Source organism: Podarcis tiliguerta, assembly GCF_965153285.1.
Source record: "Podarcis tiliguerta genome assembly, chromosome: 10".
Lineage (NCBI taxonomy): Eukaryota > Metazoa > Chordata > Lepidosauria > Squamata > Lacertidae > Podarcis > Podarcis tiliguerta.
Genome location: NC_139543.1, coordinates 55,225,398 through 55,239,981, shown reverse-complemented (window position 1 = coordinate 55,239,981; position 14,584 = coordinate 55,225,398). Strand labels below are relative to the sequence as shown.

General features: G+C 45.3%; 1 protein-coding gene across 1 annotated transcript in view; it reads right to left on the bottom strand.

Annotated features, from left to right (window-relative positions):
- The window catches only part of TMTC1 (transmembrane O-mannosyltransferase targeting cadherins 1), a 156,794-nt gene that overhangs the window by 40,789 nt on the left and 101,421 nt on the right, over positions 1-14,584 (bottom strand). The window contains exon 12 of the mRNA XM_083401442.1: positions 1,173-1,316. Coding sequence (XP_083257568.1) covers positions 1,173-1,316 — 144 coding nt within the window. The remainder of the gene's footprint in view (positions 1-1,172; positions 1,317-14,584) is intronic.

Genomic DNA, 14,584 nt, shown 5'->3' with positions numbered 1-14,584 from the left:
TACAACTCCCATGATCCCTAGCTAACAGGACCAATGGTCAGGGATGATGGGAATTGTAGTCCAAAACATCTTGAGGGCCGAAGGTTGGGGATGTCTGGTAAACAACCTCTTTCCCTTCATTATGTCTCAGTTTTCAGTTATCATTTGGATGGGGGACTATGCAACACTCAAAACTAGTATCCCCCTACCTGGACTCTCAGGTGATACAGTCAGTTCTATCACATTCTGCTTAATGTACTGCTCTGGCCAAAGGTAAGGAGAAAGAATGACAACTAGTGTTCCTTTACTCTTTCAAAGCTGCTCAAACTTTGCTGAATATTCACACATAAGGTGCCCCCTCATCCAGGGCATCCTATCTCAAAATCCAACAGAACAGAGAGCACTTTCTTTTCATTTTACACCAGAATGACCTTCTGCACTGATTCTCTTCCTCTTCACTCTTTATCACATAGGGAGGAAAAGAAAACGATATCACAAGTTTTCTTAAGAAGATAGCTGGAAACAAAGCCAAGGATTCGTAACACGCTTCCGATCTAAGTGCAGTATCTAGTCCACAGATGGGCCCTAAGGCAAAACTGGAAAACTGGAAGTGGTTTTGTTTTCACTGCAAAAGGGAGAATGCATCTAGCCAGAAATATTTTATCTGAAACAAATGTACTGATTACAGGGTAACTCTCTCTGGAAACATAGATCATTATGACTGATGGTTATCAGAACGCACATGGGAGCCAAGTATCCAAAAGTTAATCATAAACACAACTCCCTCAGTTCTGAAATTCCAAGTCATCTAAGCTCCATACTGATGGTGGAAGTTAGTGATATGCTTACAAAACAGTTTGGGCATGCCCTCAGATGCAACATGGAACCTGCAGAGCTCCAGATGTTTCTGGACACCAACTCCCATCATCCCTATGCTATCTGGGTCTGATGGGAACTGGAGTCCAGCAACATCTGGAGGGCTCAGAGGTTCCCCAGCAGTGTACTTAGCAAAGAAGTGGTTGACTAGAAGTTGTAACAATATGCATTTGAATAATTAAGACTTACCTAGGGCTGAAGATGGAAAGGTTCTGAGGACTCAAACATCCTCCCAAGGCAGTCAGACCTGGCTTTGATTTGCAAGAACAATTTTCCAATTTTAAACCTACCGGGGACTGAATGAGACCATAACCTACTTGAGCAGATTTCCAAGATTGAAGAGGGCCCGGTTGTGCTGTGGATTCAGCTGGAGGGCTCTGCTGTAGTATTCCTTTGCCTCTGCCAAGTCTTTGGTCAATGTCCCAAGGTTGTTCAGGGCACTTGCATGACGTGGGTACAACCTGAGGGTACAAGAAGGAAGTTGATTGTCTTGTTGTAAACAAAGGAGACCATCAAACCCATTTCAACACAGCCTCCACTCTTACAAACCCTAAAGCTGTTCCAGCCCAGTTACTTCCCTGCCTCAGTGTGCAATCCCATACATTGTTACTTAGAAGTAAATGTGTTCAATGGGGCTTAGTCCCAGGTAACTGAGCATAGGACATCAGCCCTTTTATGCAAGTATATGAAAGTGAATAACACTAGTTGCTTGGATGCAACAGAAGACTGCTATTGACTGTCATGTCCTGCTCGTGGACGTCTCATGGGTATCGTGATGATCACTGGCTGCTGTGCAAAGCAGGATGCAAGACAAAGGTTGGCCTTTGTCCAGATGCAAGAGGGCTCTTTTTAAGTTCTTATGGCATCAGAATGTCTGCTCCTCCTCTGCCACCATTGCCTGTCGGTGAGGCCCTCAGTATGCCCTCTCCCTCTGTGCTTGATCTAGGCAGCCACCCAGAGAAGGCAGGTGGAGGACGCTGTTCCATCTTGTCACTCTCCTCCGTGTTCACATGCTCAGGGAATTTCACAAGAGCAAGACAACAGGAAGAGAAGGCACAGCAAGGCCAGGAAGCTCCAGGGTTGGCAGCAATGATGGCAAGCCAAACCTAAGCTTCTCCCATTATGGTGCAGGGTTAGGTCCTTGACCACTGGGCATGCTGATTGGAGGTCGCAGTCCAATACAACTGGAAGGCACAAGGTTGGGGGAAGCTGCCCAAAACATCACATTTCAATGGAGTTTGCCAGGGGGTTACTGGGGCTCCATTCCTACTCTGACTTTTTTTTAAGGGGAGAGTCTGCCTGACATGATCTTGCATCCTGATTATGGGACAGGATACAGCCTTCATTCTAATCTACAGCTCTGGTGCCTGAAAGGAGAGACAGCCAGTTTACATTTAATCCTGTCGGCTTTGTTACGAAATACAGCTTTCCCATTTGGAGTCTCTCTGAAAACACACATGCGCGGGCACATGCACAACGGTATATATGTCACCGGTAATGGCAACCATCTGCAAGCAATATCTCTCTTGCTATGTATCTCATTAGGCACAAACTCCTCTTCGCTTCACCTAATCAAGTGCCAAGTGCTGCATTATTTATGAAAGAAAGCTGAATTTCATTAACACTCTCACTGGGGCATCCAGTTTTTTGTTTTATTTAATTTTTAAAAAAAAACCAATCAATTTCCCCATTTATTTATTTTTTTGAAATCCCAGGCATTTGCGTTAAGAACTTCCTCTCCTTCACAATTATAGCAAAAGGCTCAAAACAGTGCAATTCATTATGCCACTGGAAAAAGAAATGGAAGTAATACTTTAAATCAGGTTCAGCTTTGATTTCTGTACACAAGAAAAGCAGGATGTGGCCGGGGGGGGGGGGAGGAAATGAATTATTCAGAAGACTCCTTCAGTGGTGCCACTGCAATTGTCAGGATAAATTTAGGCAGCCCGGCCTTGAACTATCAGAGGTACCACATACACTGCACAAAACTTCCAGCATCAATTATTGTCGCAGTCCTCCCCACACCATTGTTGCTAGAGAAAAGAAGTCTCTTTGGCTGCCAAAGAATGGTGAATTGCAGCTTCAACACAAAAAAGATGTCAAGCAGAAATGGATTTTAAATTTTTAGAGAACTGTTAACTGTTCTTCTGAGACACTTAAAAGTTTTTTCCCATTGCTGTTTGACATCTCAGTTAAACTGGTGGCGGCAAGGCAATGCCAAACTCAACCAGGGTGGAAGGGAGGAAGGAGGAACTTGTTGCCATGGATACCATCTAAAATCAAGCAAATATACTATATTAAATCATCTTTCGTTTGTGTCAGGAAGCCGCTTAGGAAGCGCTGCACTGAGAACGGGCTGTGGAACTGGCCAAAGTTTAAAGGAGCTCTGAATTTAGGTCAAAATCCAGGGCTAAGGTTAAAAACGAATGCTTATGAGGTTGTCAGTTTTCATTGGTGAACAAGTAGTTCAGACTGGAACTCAGGCAACGGGCAGTATCCAGAGCTGGTGTGCAGAAAAGGGCAGGAACACAGATAAGCATGCAGTGGAGCAAAACAATTAACTGGTTTTGCAATGTTACGCAAGAAGAATAAGAATAACAGAACTGGAAGGGATTCCCAAGGGTCATTTAGTGGGGTCATCTGGGGCTTTGGAGTACGTTGTCAGCAATATGCTGATGACACACAGCTCTACTTCTCCTTTACATCTGCTGGTGAGGCAGCCGAAGTGCTGGACCAGTGCCCTGCCTCTCTAATGGACTGAACAAACCGAAGCTCAATCCAGATAAGGATTGAGGCACTGTTAATGGGTGGTTCCCTAGTTTGAACGGATGGGAGGACTGCCTGCTATTGATGGGGTTACTGAGCAGTTATGCAGCTTGGTGATACTTCTAGATTCATTGCTGTCACTTGAGGCTAATGGCACGAAGCACTTTCCATCAGCTTGGGTGACCCAGCTGCTCCCCTATCTGGACAGGGATAACCTAACTGCTGCCGTCTATGCTCTGGTAACCTCTAGGTTAGATTACTGCAACATGTTATACGTGGGGCTGCCTCTGAAGACGGTTCGGAAACTTCAGCTGGTGCAGAATCCAGTGGCCTGGTTGCTCACGAGGGCAAGCATGAAAAGGGAATAGAGTAGCCTTCTTTACTCCATCCTGAACCCCTCCCCCATCCTTTTTGTGTAATGACAGGGATTCAGAAATGTAGCAGTAGCATGCTAGATATTGCAAACCTGTTTCATACTAGCACTTTTTAGAAAAGAAAACCAACAAGGAAGAAAGCAAGCAAGTGCAAGAATAAGAAACCCATTCATTCACTTTCGGATGCTTCCAGACAGGGGTTTGATATTGTAAACAGCTTGTTCAGATATTGCAAACGAAGACTTTTTTTAAAACATCAGATTTCCCCCAGAGAGGAATATTATGGATTAAACAGAGGGAGACACAGGCTGACATTTTTATGCCAACAATGTTGGACGAATGCTGCAAGAAGAACATTTTATGCATGAGGAACATCCATCCCACAATGAACCCCCATCTGAAAGAACTCTTTATGTTAAAAGATAGGCAGGTGTTTGGATTGGGGGGTGGGGGGAGTCTGTTTAAAAGCTAATCGGAAAAAGAACTGGGTAGGGCTTCCATGGAAAAAGTAGTTTTCTTATACTGGACCATGTCAAGGCCGGTTTGTATAAACCTGTGCATGGTGTGGGTGGGTGTTTGTATGTGTGTTTCCCCATGTGAGTCCAGCCCAGTTATTAACGTGGCATTAAGCTTGTGCATGGGAACGCGGGTGGCGCTGTGGGTTAAAGCCTCAGTGCCTAGGGCTTGCCGATCGAAAGGTCGGCGGTTCGAATCCCCGCGGCGAGGTGCGCTCCCGCTATTCGGTCCCAGCACCTGCCAACCTAGCAGTTCGAAAGCACCCCTGGGTGCAAGTAGATAAATAGGGACCGCTTACTAGCGGGAAGGTAAACGGCGTTTCCGTGTGTGGCTCTGGCTCACCAGAGCAGCGATGTCACGCTGGCCACGTGACCCGGAAGTGTCTTCGGACAGCGCTGGCCCTTGACCTCTTTGAGGGAGATGAGCGCACAACCCTAGAGTCTGTCAAGACTGGCCCGTACGGGCAGGGGTACCTTTACCTTTACCTTTAAGCTTGTGCACACCTGAAGTGATTGCTCTGGGGCCATCCCCAAGTGTGAATGACTCAGCCCTTTTATTTAACAGCTCTCTGAACTCACGTAGGTGTTTAAATCACTGCCTCCTTTCACCCATAGGTGAAGGACGGAACATCACAAAGATCTCTCTTTAAAACATTACAAGGAACACAACTACATATCCACTGTGTCGTCCTAGTTATGTAGGACCTGAAATACTGTGCGACAACCCCATCCTTGTCTTGGCATCCTGAGTTGTGTCAATCAAGGACTCTTCAAAGGGTGGAGTGCTTGATTCCTCCCGGTGCAATCGAGTTGGGGGTTTTCAACACGGTGCAGTACGCAACTATCTCCGTCAGCTCAGTTGGGGTTCTCTTAAAGGTAAAGGTAAAGGGACCCCTGACCATTAGGTCCAGTCATGACCGACTCTGGGGTTGTGGCACTCATCTCACTTTATTGGCTGAGGGATCGGTGTACAGCTTCCGGGTCATGTGGCCAGCATGACTAAGCCGCTTCTGGCGAACCAGAGCAGCGCATGGAAACGCCGCTTACCTTCCCGCCAGAGCGGTACCTATTTATCTACTTGCACACTTTGACGTGCTTTCGAACTGCTAGGTGGGCAGGAGCAGGGACCGAGCAACGGGAGCTCACCCCGTCGCGAGGATTCGAACCGCTGACCTTCTGACTGGCAAGCCCTAGGCTCTGTGGTTTAACCCGCAGCGCCACCCGCATCCCTTGGGGTTCTCTTAGGCAGCACTATAATGTCCAGCCTGCCTTGATTCCCCAGCACAATATACATTCATGAATAACGGGCCCCAGTCTGTTGTGGATGCCTTTGCAATGAGACAGAATTCCAGCAGCCTCTTCTCCTCTGGCATTGATGATGAATAGAGTCCCTAACCTTTTTTTAATGGCCCTCTGTTTTTGCCCCCATATTCAGGTAATCTAAACCATATCCACAGCCTTCACAGCCCCTCCCAACTTTACAGCAGTTTCTAAATTGACATCCCATGGTAGGTATGATGAGGTAGGAGAGAAAGCAGCCATGTAATATGGGCGGGGGAGGAAAGTGGTGAGCTGAGGCATAGGATTACTAAATAAAATACCATTTAACACCAGGCTACATCTTCCCGTTCTTTAAAATAACACCCACACAAACACAGCAGAGGATCCAGTTTCCTTCAAAGCTTCTCCATGAGTTTTTAAAAATTTATATTTGAAACCAGCGTGTCTGGGTTCATTTAAACTTCATTAAATCTCTCTCTGCCTTTACACTCTGAATGCTTTTCAGCAAAGGGCTGCAGGTAACCTTGGACACCATCTGGGATTTATTTCTGCAAAGAATTAAAGTGCCAACACCTTTAGTCAACTTCTGTTTTTGTTGTTCCTTTCTTTTTCTTTTTTTTACAAGAACTCAAAATGTTCTCCGCTGCTTCATTTATGAGAGCCATAGCCATCCTTGTTCCTAACGCATCAAGTACTATTATGGGACCGGGATTAGTCTTTTGGAATCATTTATTGGAGTTTGGCCTTGGTTTGATTTTATGTGTGATTGCACCAATATTCCTTTTGTGCCATGTTTTACTGAACTGTCCCTGTGCATTGGTAAATAAGCACATAGGAAGAATCCAGACACAACCTATGTAGAATTATATCAAGGTTTTCTCTTTTCTTTTTGTGCTATATATCAGTGAAACACCCACATAAGAATCTTAATGTGTATGATCACATTAGGAATGCTTATATATCAGTAACACACCCACATATACACAGCAGTCTGTACAAAATTCAGAATTCAGAAACTAAACCAAACCTTAAAAATGGGAGATTTCTGATGCACAAGTTCCACTTCAGAGACATTGGAAGCTGCTTTATACTGAATCAGGCAGTTGATTCATCTGGTCCATCTAGCTGAGTATTGTTTCTACACTGACTTAAGAGCATCTCTCCAGTGTTTCAGAGGGGGGCATCCAAGCCCTATCAGGGATGCCAGGTCTTGATCTTCTGCATGCTCTGCCAATGAGCATCAGCCCTTTTTGATTGATTTGGAATTCCAAAATCAAATGATAAATTGGCTATTTCAGAAGTATCCCTACACTGCTGTAGTACATTGAAGATTAAGATGGAAAAAAGTAATCCTGTCCAAGGCTAGAATCTCATCAAGAGCTTCATGGAACTCCTAAACTCCAAGTGAACATTTCCTCATTTTCAGCATTGGAAAAATGCATTTTCAGCATTGGAAAAAATGTGTGTGCCATCTCTGTCTCTCACGTCAAAGGAGAATGGGACAATGCTGAGCTCTGTGTATACATTTCTGTCCCATCCTGTGTTCATCACAACAGTGCTGTTTCTATTCTGCTACAGACTGGCTTCTGCTAAAACCAACTTTGTTCGCATCACTATGGCCAAGACTAACATAATTTATTACATAATCAGTTTCAATGGAAGGGAAACATTGAAAACAATGCAGAAAATAATGCCCTTGTTTACATAACATTTGAGAACTATAAAGTCGATTTCTGTTCCTGACCTCCAATGATGAATTTCAGCAATTTCTGCTCCTTCACAGATTACTGTGAAGATGATCTTCATACCTAGCTTTATCCCAATGTGTGGATTTCCCAATCCACTAGTCACTAGCACAGATTTCAGGGGAGGGGACATCAAGATGATCTGGAGTTGCTCAGCACCCAGAATGCTTTATGAGCAGTTGCCAGGAAATCGTCACCATCATCATAGTCACTACTACACTTTGGTCAAAATGTGGGATAGAGAGGTGACTGTGGTTACCCATGAGAATCATCCTAATGTCTTCCAACCCAGCTTCAGGGGCAATTGGCTCATTGGTCTACCAAAACACCAATGACAAGGATGAACAGATAAGAAGGGCACAGATGGCAGAGAACCTGAGCCAAATGTTAAAAAGTTCACTAATTTGCTGTGCAACTGAAGACATACAGAAAGCTGGTGTCCTTGCACCAATGCTCATAATAATGCTTAAGAGGCATGACATTGCAGTAGCTCTTCCTTAAGTAAAAGCTATTATAGCTTCAGAGATGTTAAGTACCTCAATGGTATGGAGCAGGACTTTATATATTGGAGCAAGGAAAATGTATGAAAATTGTATGGGTAAATCTAGGTCCCAACGTTTGGGCTTAAGCTACTGTTTCTCCTATTTTTATGAGCACTCCAAATCTGCAGTCTAGAAAAAGTTCCTGTGCTGTGCAATCCTATGCATGTTTACTCAGAAGTAAGTCTTGCTGTGTTCAGTGTAGGTTACTCCTAGCTAAAATAATCTTTAAAACAAGCAATAGAAATGGTCAGCATTTCCTTGTTCACCATTCTTCCCAACATAAAAAATGTTTACATTTGAAATTTTCAACACTTCAGTGGGGAATGCCTGTGACACAATGTGACTCAACTCCAAGTCTGGGCAAATGAGTGAAATGCATTTAATGAATTCATTTTGTTTCAGCAGTGCCCACTGTGTTTTGAATTTCATCACGGTTAAAACGAGACCGTTTGCGTTAGATCACTTGGTAAGAAGCAGCCTTTTGCTGCTGACAGGCAACTGCAGCCAGAACTCAGGAAGATGAAAGACAATTTCCTTCTCTACTTGCAGTAGGGGGGCTGGAGATTACATTTTAGGGTTGTCTAGAAACTCTGTTGTGCTTTTCCCACTTCCCTTTAGGCCCAATAAGAGTTGGTGTTAATTGTATCATTGCAGCTAATACGTCTAGCATTTTTCCTCTTTGAAAAGCTGCCTGGGGAATAGTCTTGTGACTGTGGTGTGCAGGAAAAGTGGGATTAAAAAACAAAACAAAACACCTCCCTTCCTGCTGCAGTCTCCATGAAAAGCATCACCCAGGTGCTATTTTTTCTGGGAGAGAAATATCCATTGATCCCAATGAAAAATCCCTCCTAATGAGAACAGCATAAGGCCATTTTCACCAGGACCATATTGAGAGGGATTAAAAACAAACAAACCAAAAACAACCATGTTTTAAACCTTCCCCACATAACATGCTGTCCTAGCCCAAGTACCTAGCCAAAATCCTGCAGCTGAAGGACTATTTAATCATACGGAAGATGCCATAAATTGCATTTCAACCACCACTCCATAAAGCTCAGCACAGGTGCCAACTTAAACAAAATATGGGGGGCACCTGCCCACCCTCCCTTCTTCCCACACTTCTCTGGAGAGCACTTTCCTCCTCCACATGCAACTAGGCACAAATCTCCCCTTCCCCCAGTCTCCCACAAGAAGTTTCTGCCTACTCACCTGCCCCACACCTGTTTGCTTCTCCTACCAGCCTGCTAACCCACTTGCCTCTGCCCAGCTACCCTGGGCTCAGACACGCTCGGAAATGGCGCCGAAAGCTGAGAGCCAAGTTGGGAAAAGAGTGTAGCACCCAGCTTGGGGGGGGGGAGGTGGCTGCCCAAGGGGGGGGTTAAATATTTTATGGGGGGACCAGGGTGCCATAGAGTTGGTGCCTATGTTGCCCAGTACTGTCTGCCCTGAACAGGAAGCTTCTTTGTGCCAAATCCGACACTTGGCCCATCTACTTCTGTATTGCCTACACAGGCAGACAGTGGCTCTCCAAGGTTTCAGCCTGGTGACTCTCCCAGCCCTACCTGAAGATGCCGGGGATTGAACCTGGGACCTTCAGCATGAAAAGCAGATGCTCTACCTCTGAGCTATGCCCCTTCCCAGTCTTTCCCCAGGATATCAAGCTGACAAATCCCGCAGCCCAAGTTAAATCAGGGAATTAGAAATGGACGTTGGGACTCTTCTGTAAGCAAAGTGTGTGCTCTGCTTCTGAGCTGTGGCCCTTGCCCAACACGTAGGAATGGCAGCACAGCAGTGAGCCACAGCAGGCAGAGATAGCAGCACCAAGCACTGCAGCTAGAAAGCAAGGAGTGTGCAGCGCTGCTTATCAGCAATGCTGCGTTTTAATGAAGAGGGAGAGCCTGCACACATTCTAATAAGAAAGGCTTCAATGACACATTAAACATTCAGCGCAGCACTAGAAATTGAGCATCCCAATATTCCTATTCAATCTTACACACATTAATATGCACACACTGTGATGATTAGTCGTACTTTGTTTCATCTCAGATGAATACTCTTTGATCTCCTTGCAGCCGGCGTCTCCTGCAGAGCTGGCAGCAGAAAACCAGCTATAGTGGCAAGGATTTTAAAATTAACCTTAGGGGATAACCTTCACCTTTCAACAATCTGCACTTTTCTTTTCTTTTTTGCAGCCTCTCTCTCAGTTTCTTTTCTTTTCTTTTTTTAAAAAATAGTTCTGCCAAATAGCATGATTCTCTTCTTTTCTGGGGCCAACTACAGCACACCTGGCAAACGACCAGAGAACTCTATTGCAATGATTTCTCTTTATTGCTTCACTGCAAGTAAGCTTAAAGGTTTATAACCATTATCACCATTCCAGAATATCAACCGCTCGTGAACTCTGATTTAGACACAGCTCAGTTTGCATTCCCCAAAAGAATGAGCCTTTCAAGTTACACTTAATTTCCACCGTCTGTGCTGGGCACACAAGAAAAGAGTTTTTGTCCAGACCAATAAATTTGCATGTAGAAGTTTGCTTTACCTTAATTATGGCTCCCTCCCATGCGGTTCCATTTCTGAGACCCCCACAAGAATTTTTGCAATCGTCTTTGGTGTTATATATTGTAGAACAACTTTTTAGCCTACCATGTCTCCACATTATGCCTTTTCTAAAAAGCAGACTGTCACCATGGCCAGCACATGCATTTCCTAATTAGACTTAGCTACACTAGTAGAAAACAACGTTCTAGAAGCCTTGCTTAATATGAAAGCATTACAATTTAATTTAAAGCCTGTCCCTCTCCTTTGAAAACAGATGCCAGTGTTAAGCTGGCCTTTGCAGCAGAAATATGGATTTGTGTTTGGAATGTGAACATTGTGTTCTGTCTCATGTCACAATCTTTGAGGGAGAAATCATGTGAGAAAGTGGATATTGGAGCACCTTCCACAGCGTTGGGAACATTTTTTGTGTGGGCAGAGGGGGGAAGTGTCTAAGGGGGGTCATGACTGAGATACATAAAATTGTGCATGGTCTTGAGAAAGCAGATATAATTTTTCTCACACTTTCCCATAATATGAGACTCTAATGAAAACAACTGACCAGAAATTCAGGACAGCCAAAGGGCATTACTTCTTCACACAACACTCATAATCTAACCTCTAGGTTAGTTTATTGCAATGTGTTACACATGGGGCTGCCTCTGAAGACAGTTTAGACACTTCAATTGGTGCTGAATTCACCGGCCAGGTTGCTCACAGGGGCAAGATGCTTTTGAGCATATAGCACCAGGTAAAGGTAAAGGACCTCTGGATTGACTGGATGGCTAAGTCCAGTCCAGGGCGACTATGGGGTGTGGCGCTCATCTCTCTTCAGCCCAAGTGAGCTGGCATTTGTCCACAGAAGCTAGAGCACACGGAAATGCCATTTATATAGCACCAACTCTGGCCCAAGAGCACTGGCTGCCAATTCATATCCAAGCCCAAAATTGACCTATAAAGCCTTAAATGGCTCAGGACTGCAATACCTCAAGGACTGCCTCTCCCTATATGACCTGACCCAGACTCTGTGATCATCATCTGAGGCTCTTCTTTCATGTGCTCCATCCATAAGAAGTCGGGAGGATGGGAGCATGAGAACGGGCTTTTTCTGCAGTGGCTACCCACTGCAGTGGAAAGCTCTCTCCAGGGAGGCTTGCCTGGAGCCTTCATTGCATATCTTTAAGCACCAGGCAAAAACATTCCTCTTCTCTCAGGCCCTGGGCTAATTAAACAATCTGCGGCCTTATAACTTGTTGGGGCAGTACTGTTTTGTTTGCTGTTAGGTATTTCTGTATTTTTGTACTGCAAACCACCCTGTGAGCCTAAACTGAAGGGCAGTTTATAAATTTAAAAATTAATAAAATAATAAATCATTCATGGAAATTTGCCAACCCCAGATGCAAGAGGAGGAGGAGATCAGGTGCCAGAAAGCAGACACCCAGGAATAGAGCGGAGAAGCCCCCACCTCTGTTTCTAGATGTCAGACAGAAACGAAAAGGGTGGAGATAGCTACCCTGCTTAAGCCCCTGGATGTCATCAACTGTACTAACATGTCTCAAAAAGTCCTGCCCAATGAAGTTTCAAGTTTGCCAAGGTGGTAGGAACATGAACCACATCCTTTCTCAACTCCTGTTCCTGTCTGGGCCCCGTGGAGGCCTGGAAGCAGTTAGATAGAGGGGGCAGAGTCTCTAGAGAAGTGACTTTGTTTGGGGAAGAAACGAAGAATCAACAGTTATATAAGGCCAGCCAGGTACCCTTTTAGCTTTCCAGTATCATATTGCCTGCCTGAGCTGCAATAGCAATTTCCAGCCATTATCTGGGTGGTGCTGCAGCACAGCAAATATCCGTAAGCTAAAATGCCGGGCCCCTGCTGCCAGATTCCTTGGTTTGTGCCTCAGATGCCTGACATCTCTGGCATAGGGCTAGTGTGATGCCCTTCAGATGCTGCAGGACTACAATCCCCACCAGTCCTAGTCAGCAGGCCCAATCATAAGGGATGGCGTGGGCAGTAGTCCAGCACACAAGGAGGGTACTGCTTTAGCTACCTCTGCTCTAGGGGAACTCCTCTTCCGAATCATGCAACCTAAATGGTACTTGAAGACTCTGTGTGTTCTTCTATGACCTATTCCCACGTTCCTGCCCAATACAGGACCGACCTATGGCCAGGCTTCGCAATCTACCCTTCAGCGGCAAATCCGCTTCCTAAAACACTGACTGCTGCTTGCTAAACTCCCGGTGCTGAATCCCTGATTTACGTCTGCTGACATTCTGGCCAAGGCTACTCGCTTCCCAGCTGGCTGCACCAATCTTCCAGCTGCAAGGAAACCGACATAGTAGCATGAAGCTATGTTTATTTTGCCCACATAACTTAGTTGCTTGAGTTGAAAAGGTAACAGATCAGAGCCGGCAACCACGGCTTAATTCCAAGTTGCCAGGCAACCGCACATCCGCCAGTGAAGTACTTTCAGACAGCGCTACCAGCAAGTTTGGAAAACGGCGCTGCTGGCCCTTCATGGGGCCATAAAGCACCGAGCTGGATGATGCTCACAATGCTCTGTAAACAAGATCGTTGTGGGCTATATATCTAATGATGCTTAATTAACACTCCTGGCAAATCAATCCTAAAAACAGCCTCCTTCATAATTAAAACTCTGCCAAGTAGGAGACAGCACCGGAGCTATGGCAACTTGATGCTTGCTGAATTAGGGGAGGAAAAAAGAAACGAGGGAGAGAGGGGGGGACTCTTGACAGCAATTACTGTGTGCTTAGACTAATTCACAAGCAGATGGTTGCACTTAAGCGCCAGTGAAGGAGGACTGCGTGTTACTGTCAGCAGGATGAATAGAGAGGCTGTGTCGAGCAGTGGCTAGCTTTCCATCAGAGAAGCCTGGGGCAGGCGAAAACCATTATTACTTACTATTCATACTCTGTCATCAGCATACATAGAATCATAGAGTTGGAAGAGACCACAAGGGCCATCGAGTCCAACCCCCTGCCAAGCAGGAAACACCATCAGAGCACTCCTGACATATGGTTGTCAAGCCTCTGCTTAAAGACCTCCAAAGAAGGAGACTCCACCACACTCCTTGGCAGCAAATTCCACTGTCGAACAGCTCTTACTGTCAGGAAGTTCTTCCTAATGTTTAGGTGGAATCTTCTTTCTTGTAGTTTGGATCCATTGCTCCGTGTCCGCTTCTCTGGAGCAGCAGAAAACAACCTTTCTCCCTCCTCTATGTGACATCTTTTTATATATTTGAACATGGCTATCATATCACCCCTTAACCTCCTCTTCTCCAGGCTAAACATGCCCAGCTCCCTTAGCCGTTCCTCATAAGGCATCGTTTCCAGGCCTTTGACTATTTTGGTTGCCCTCCTCTGGACATGTTCCAGTTTGTCAGTGTCCTTCTTGAACTGTGGTGCCCAGAACTGGACACAGTAGTCCAGGTGAGGTCTGACCAGAGCAGAATACAGTGGCACTATTACTTCCCTTGATCTAGATGCTATACTCCTATTGATGCAGCCCAGAATTGCATTGGCTTTTTTAGCTGCCGCGTCACACTGTTGGCTCATGTCAAGTTTGTGGTCAACCAAGACTCCTAGATCCTTTTCACATGCACTGCTCTCAAGCCAGGTGTCACCCATCTTGTATTTGTGCCTCTCATTTTTTTTTTTGCCCAAGTGCAATACTTTACATTTCTCCCTGTTAAAATTCATCTTGTTTGTTTTTGCCCATTTCTCTAATCTGTCAAGGTCGTTTTGAAGTGTGATCCTGTCCTCTGGGGTGTTAGCCACCCCTCCCAGTTTGGTGTCATCGGCAAATTTGATCAGGATGCCCTTGAGTCCATCATCCAAGTCGTTGATAAAGATGTTGAATAAGACCGGGCCCAAGACAGAACCCTGTGGCACCCCACTAGTCACTCTTCTATGAGTCCCTTACAAGCTAAACAGGGAGGTCACTGCCTCCAAAG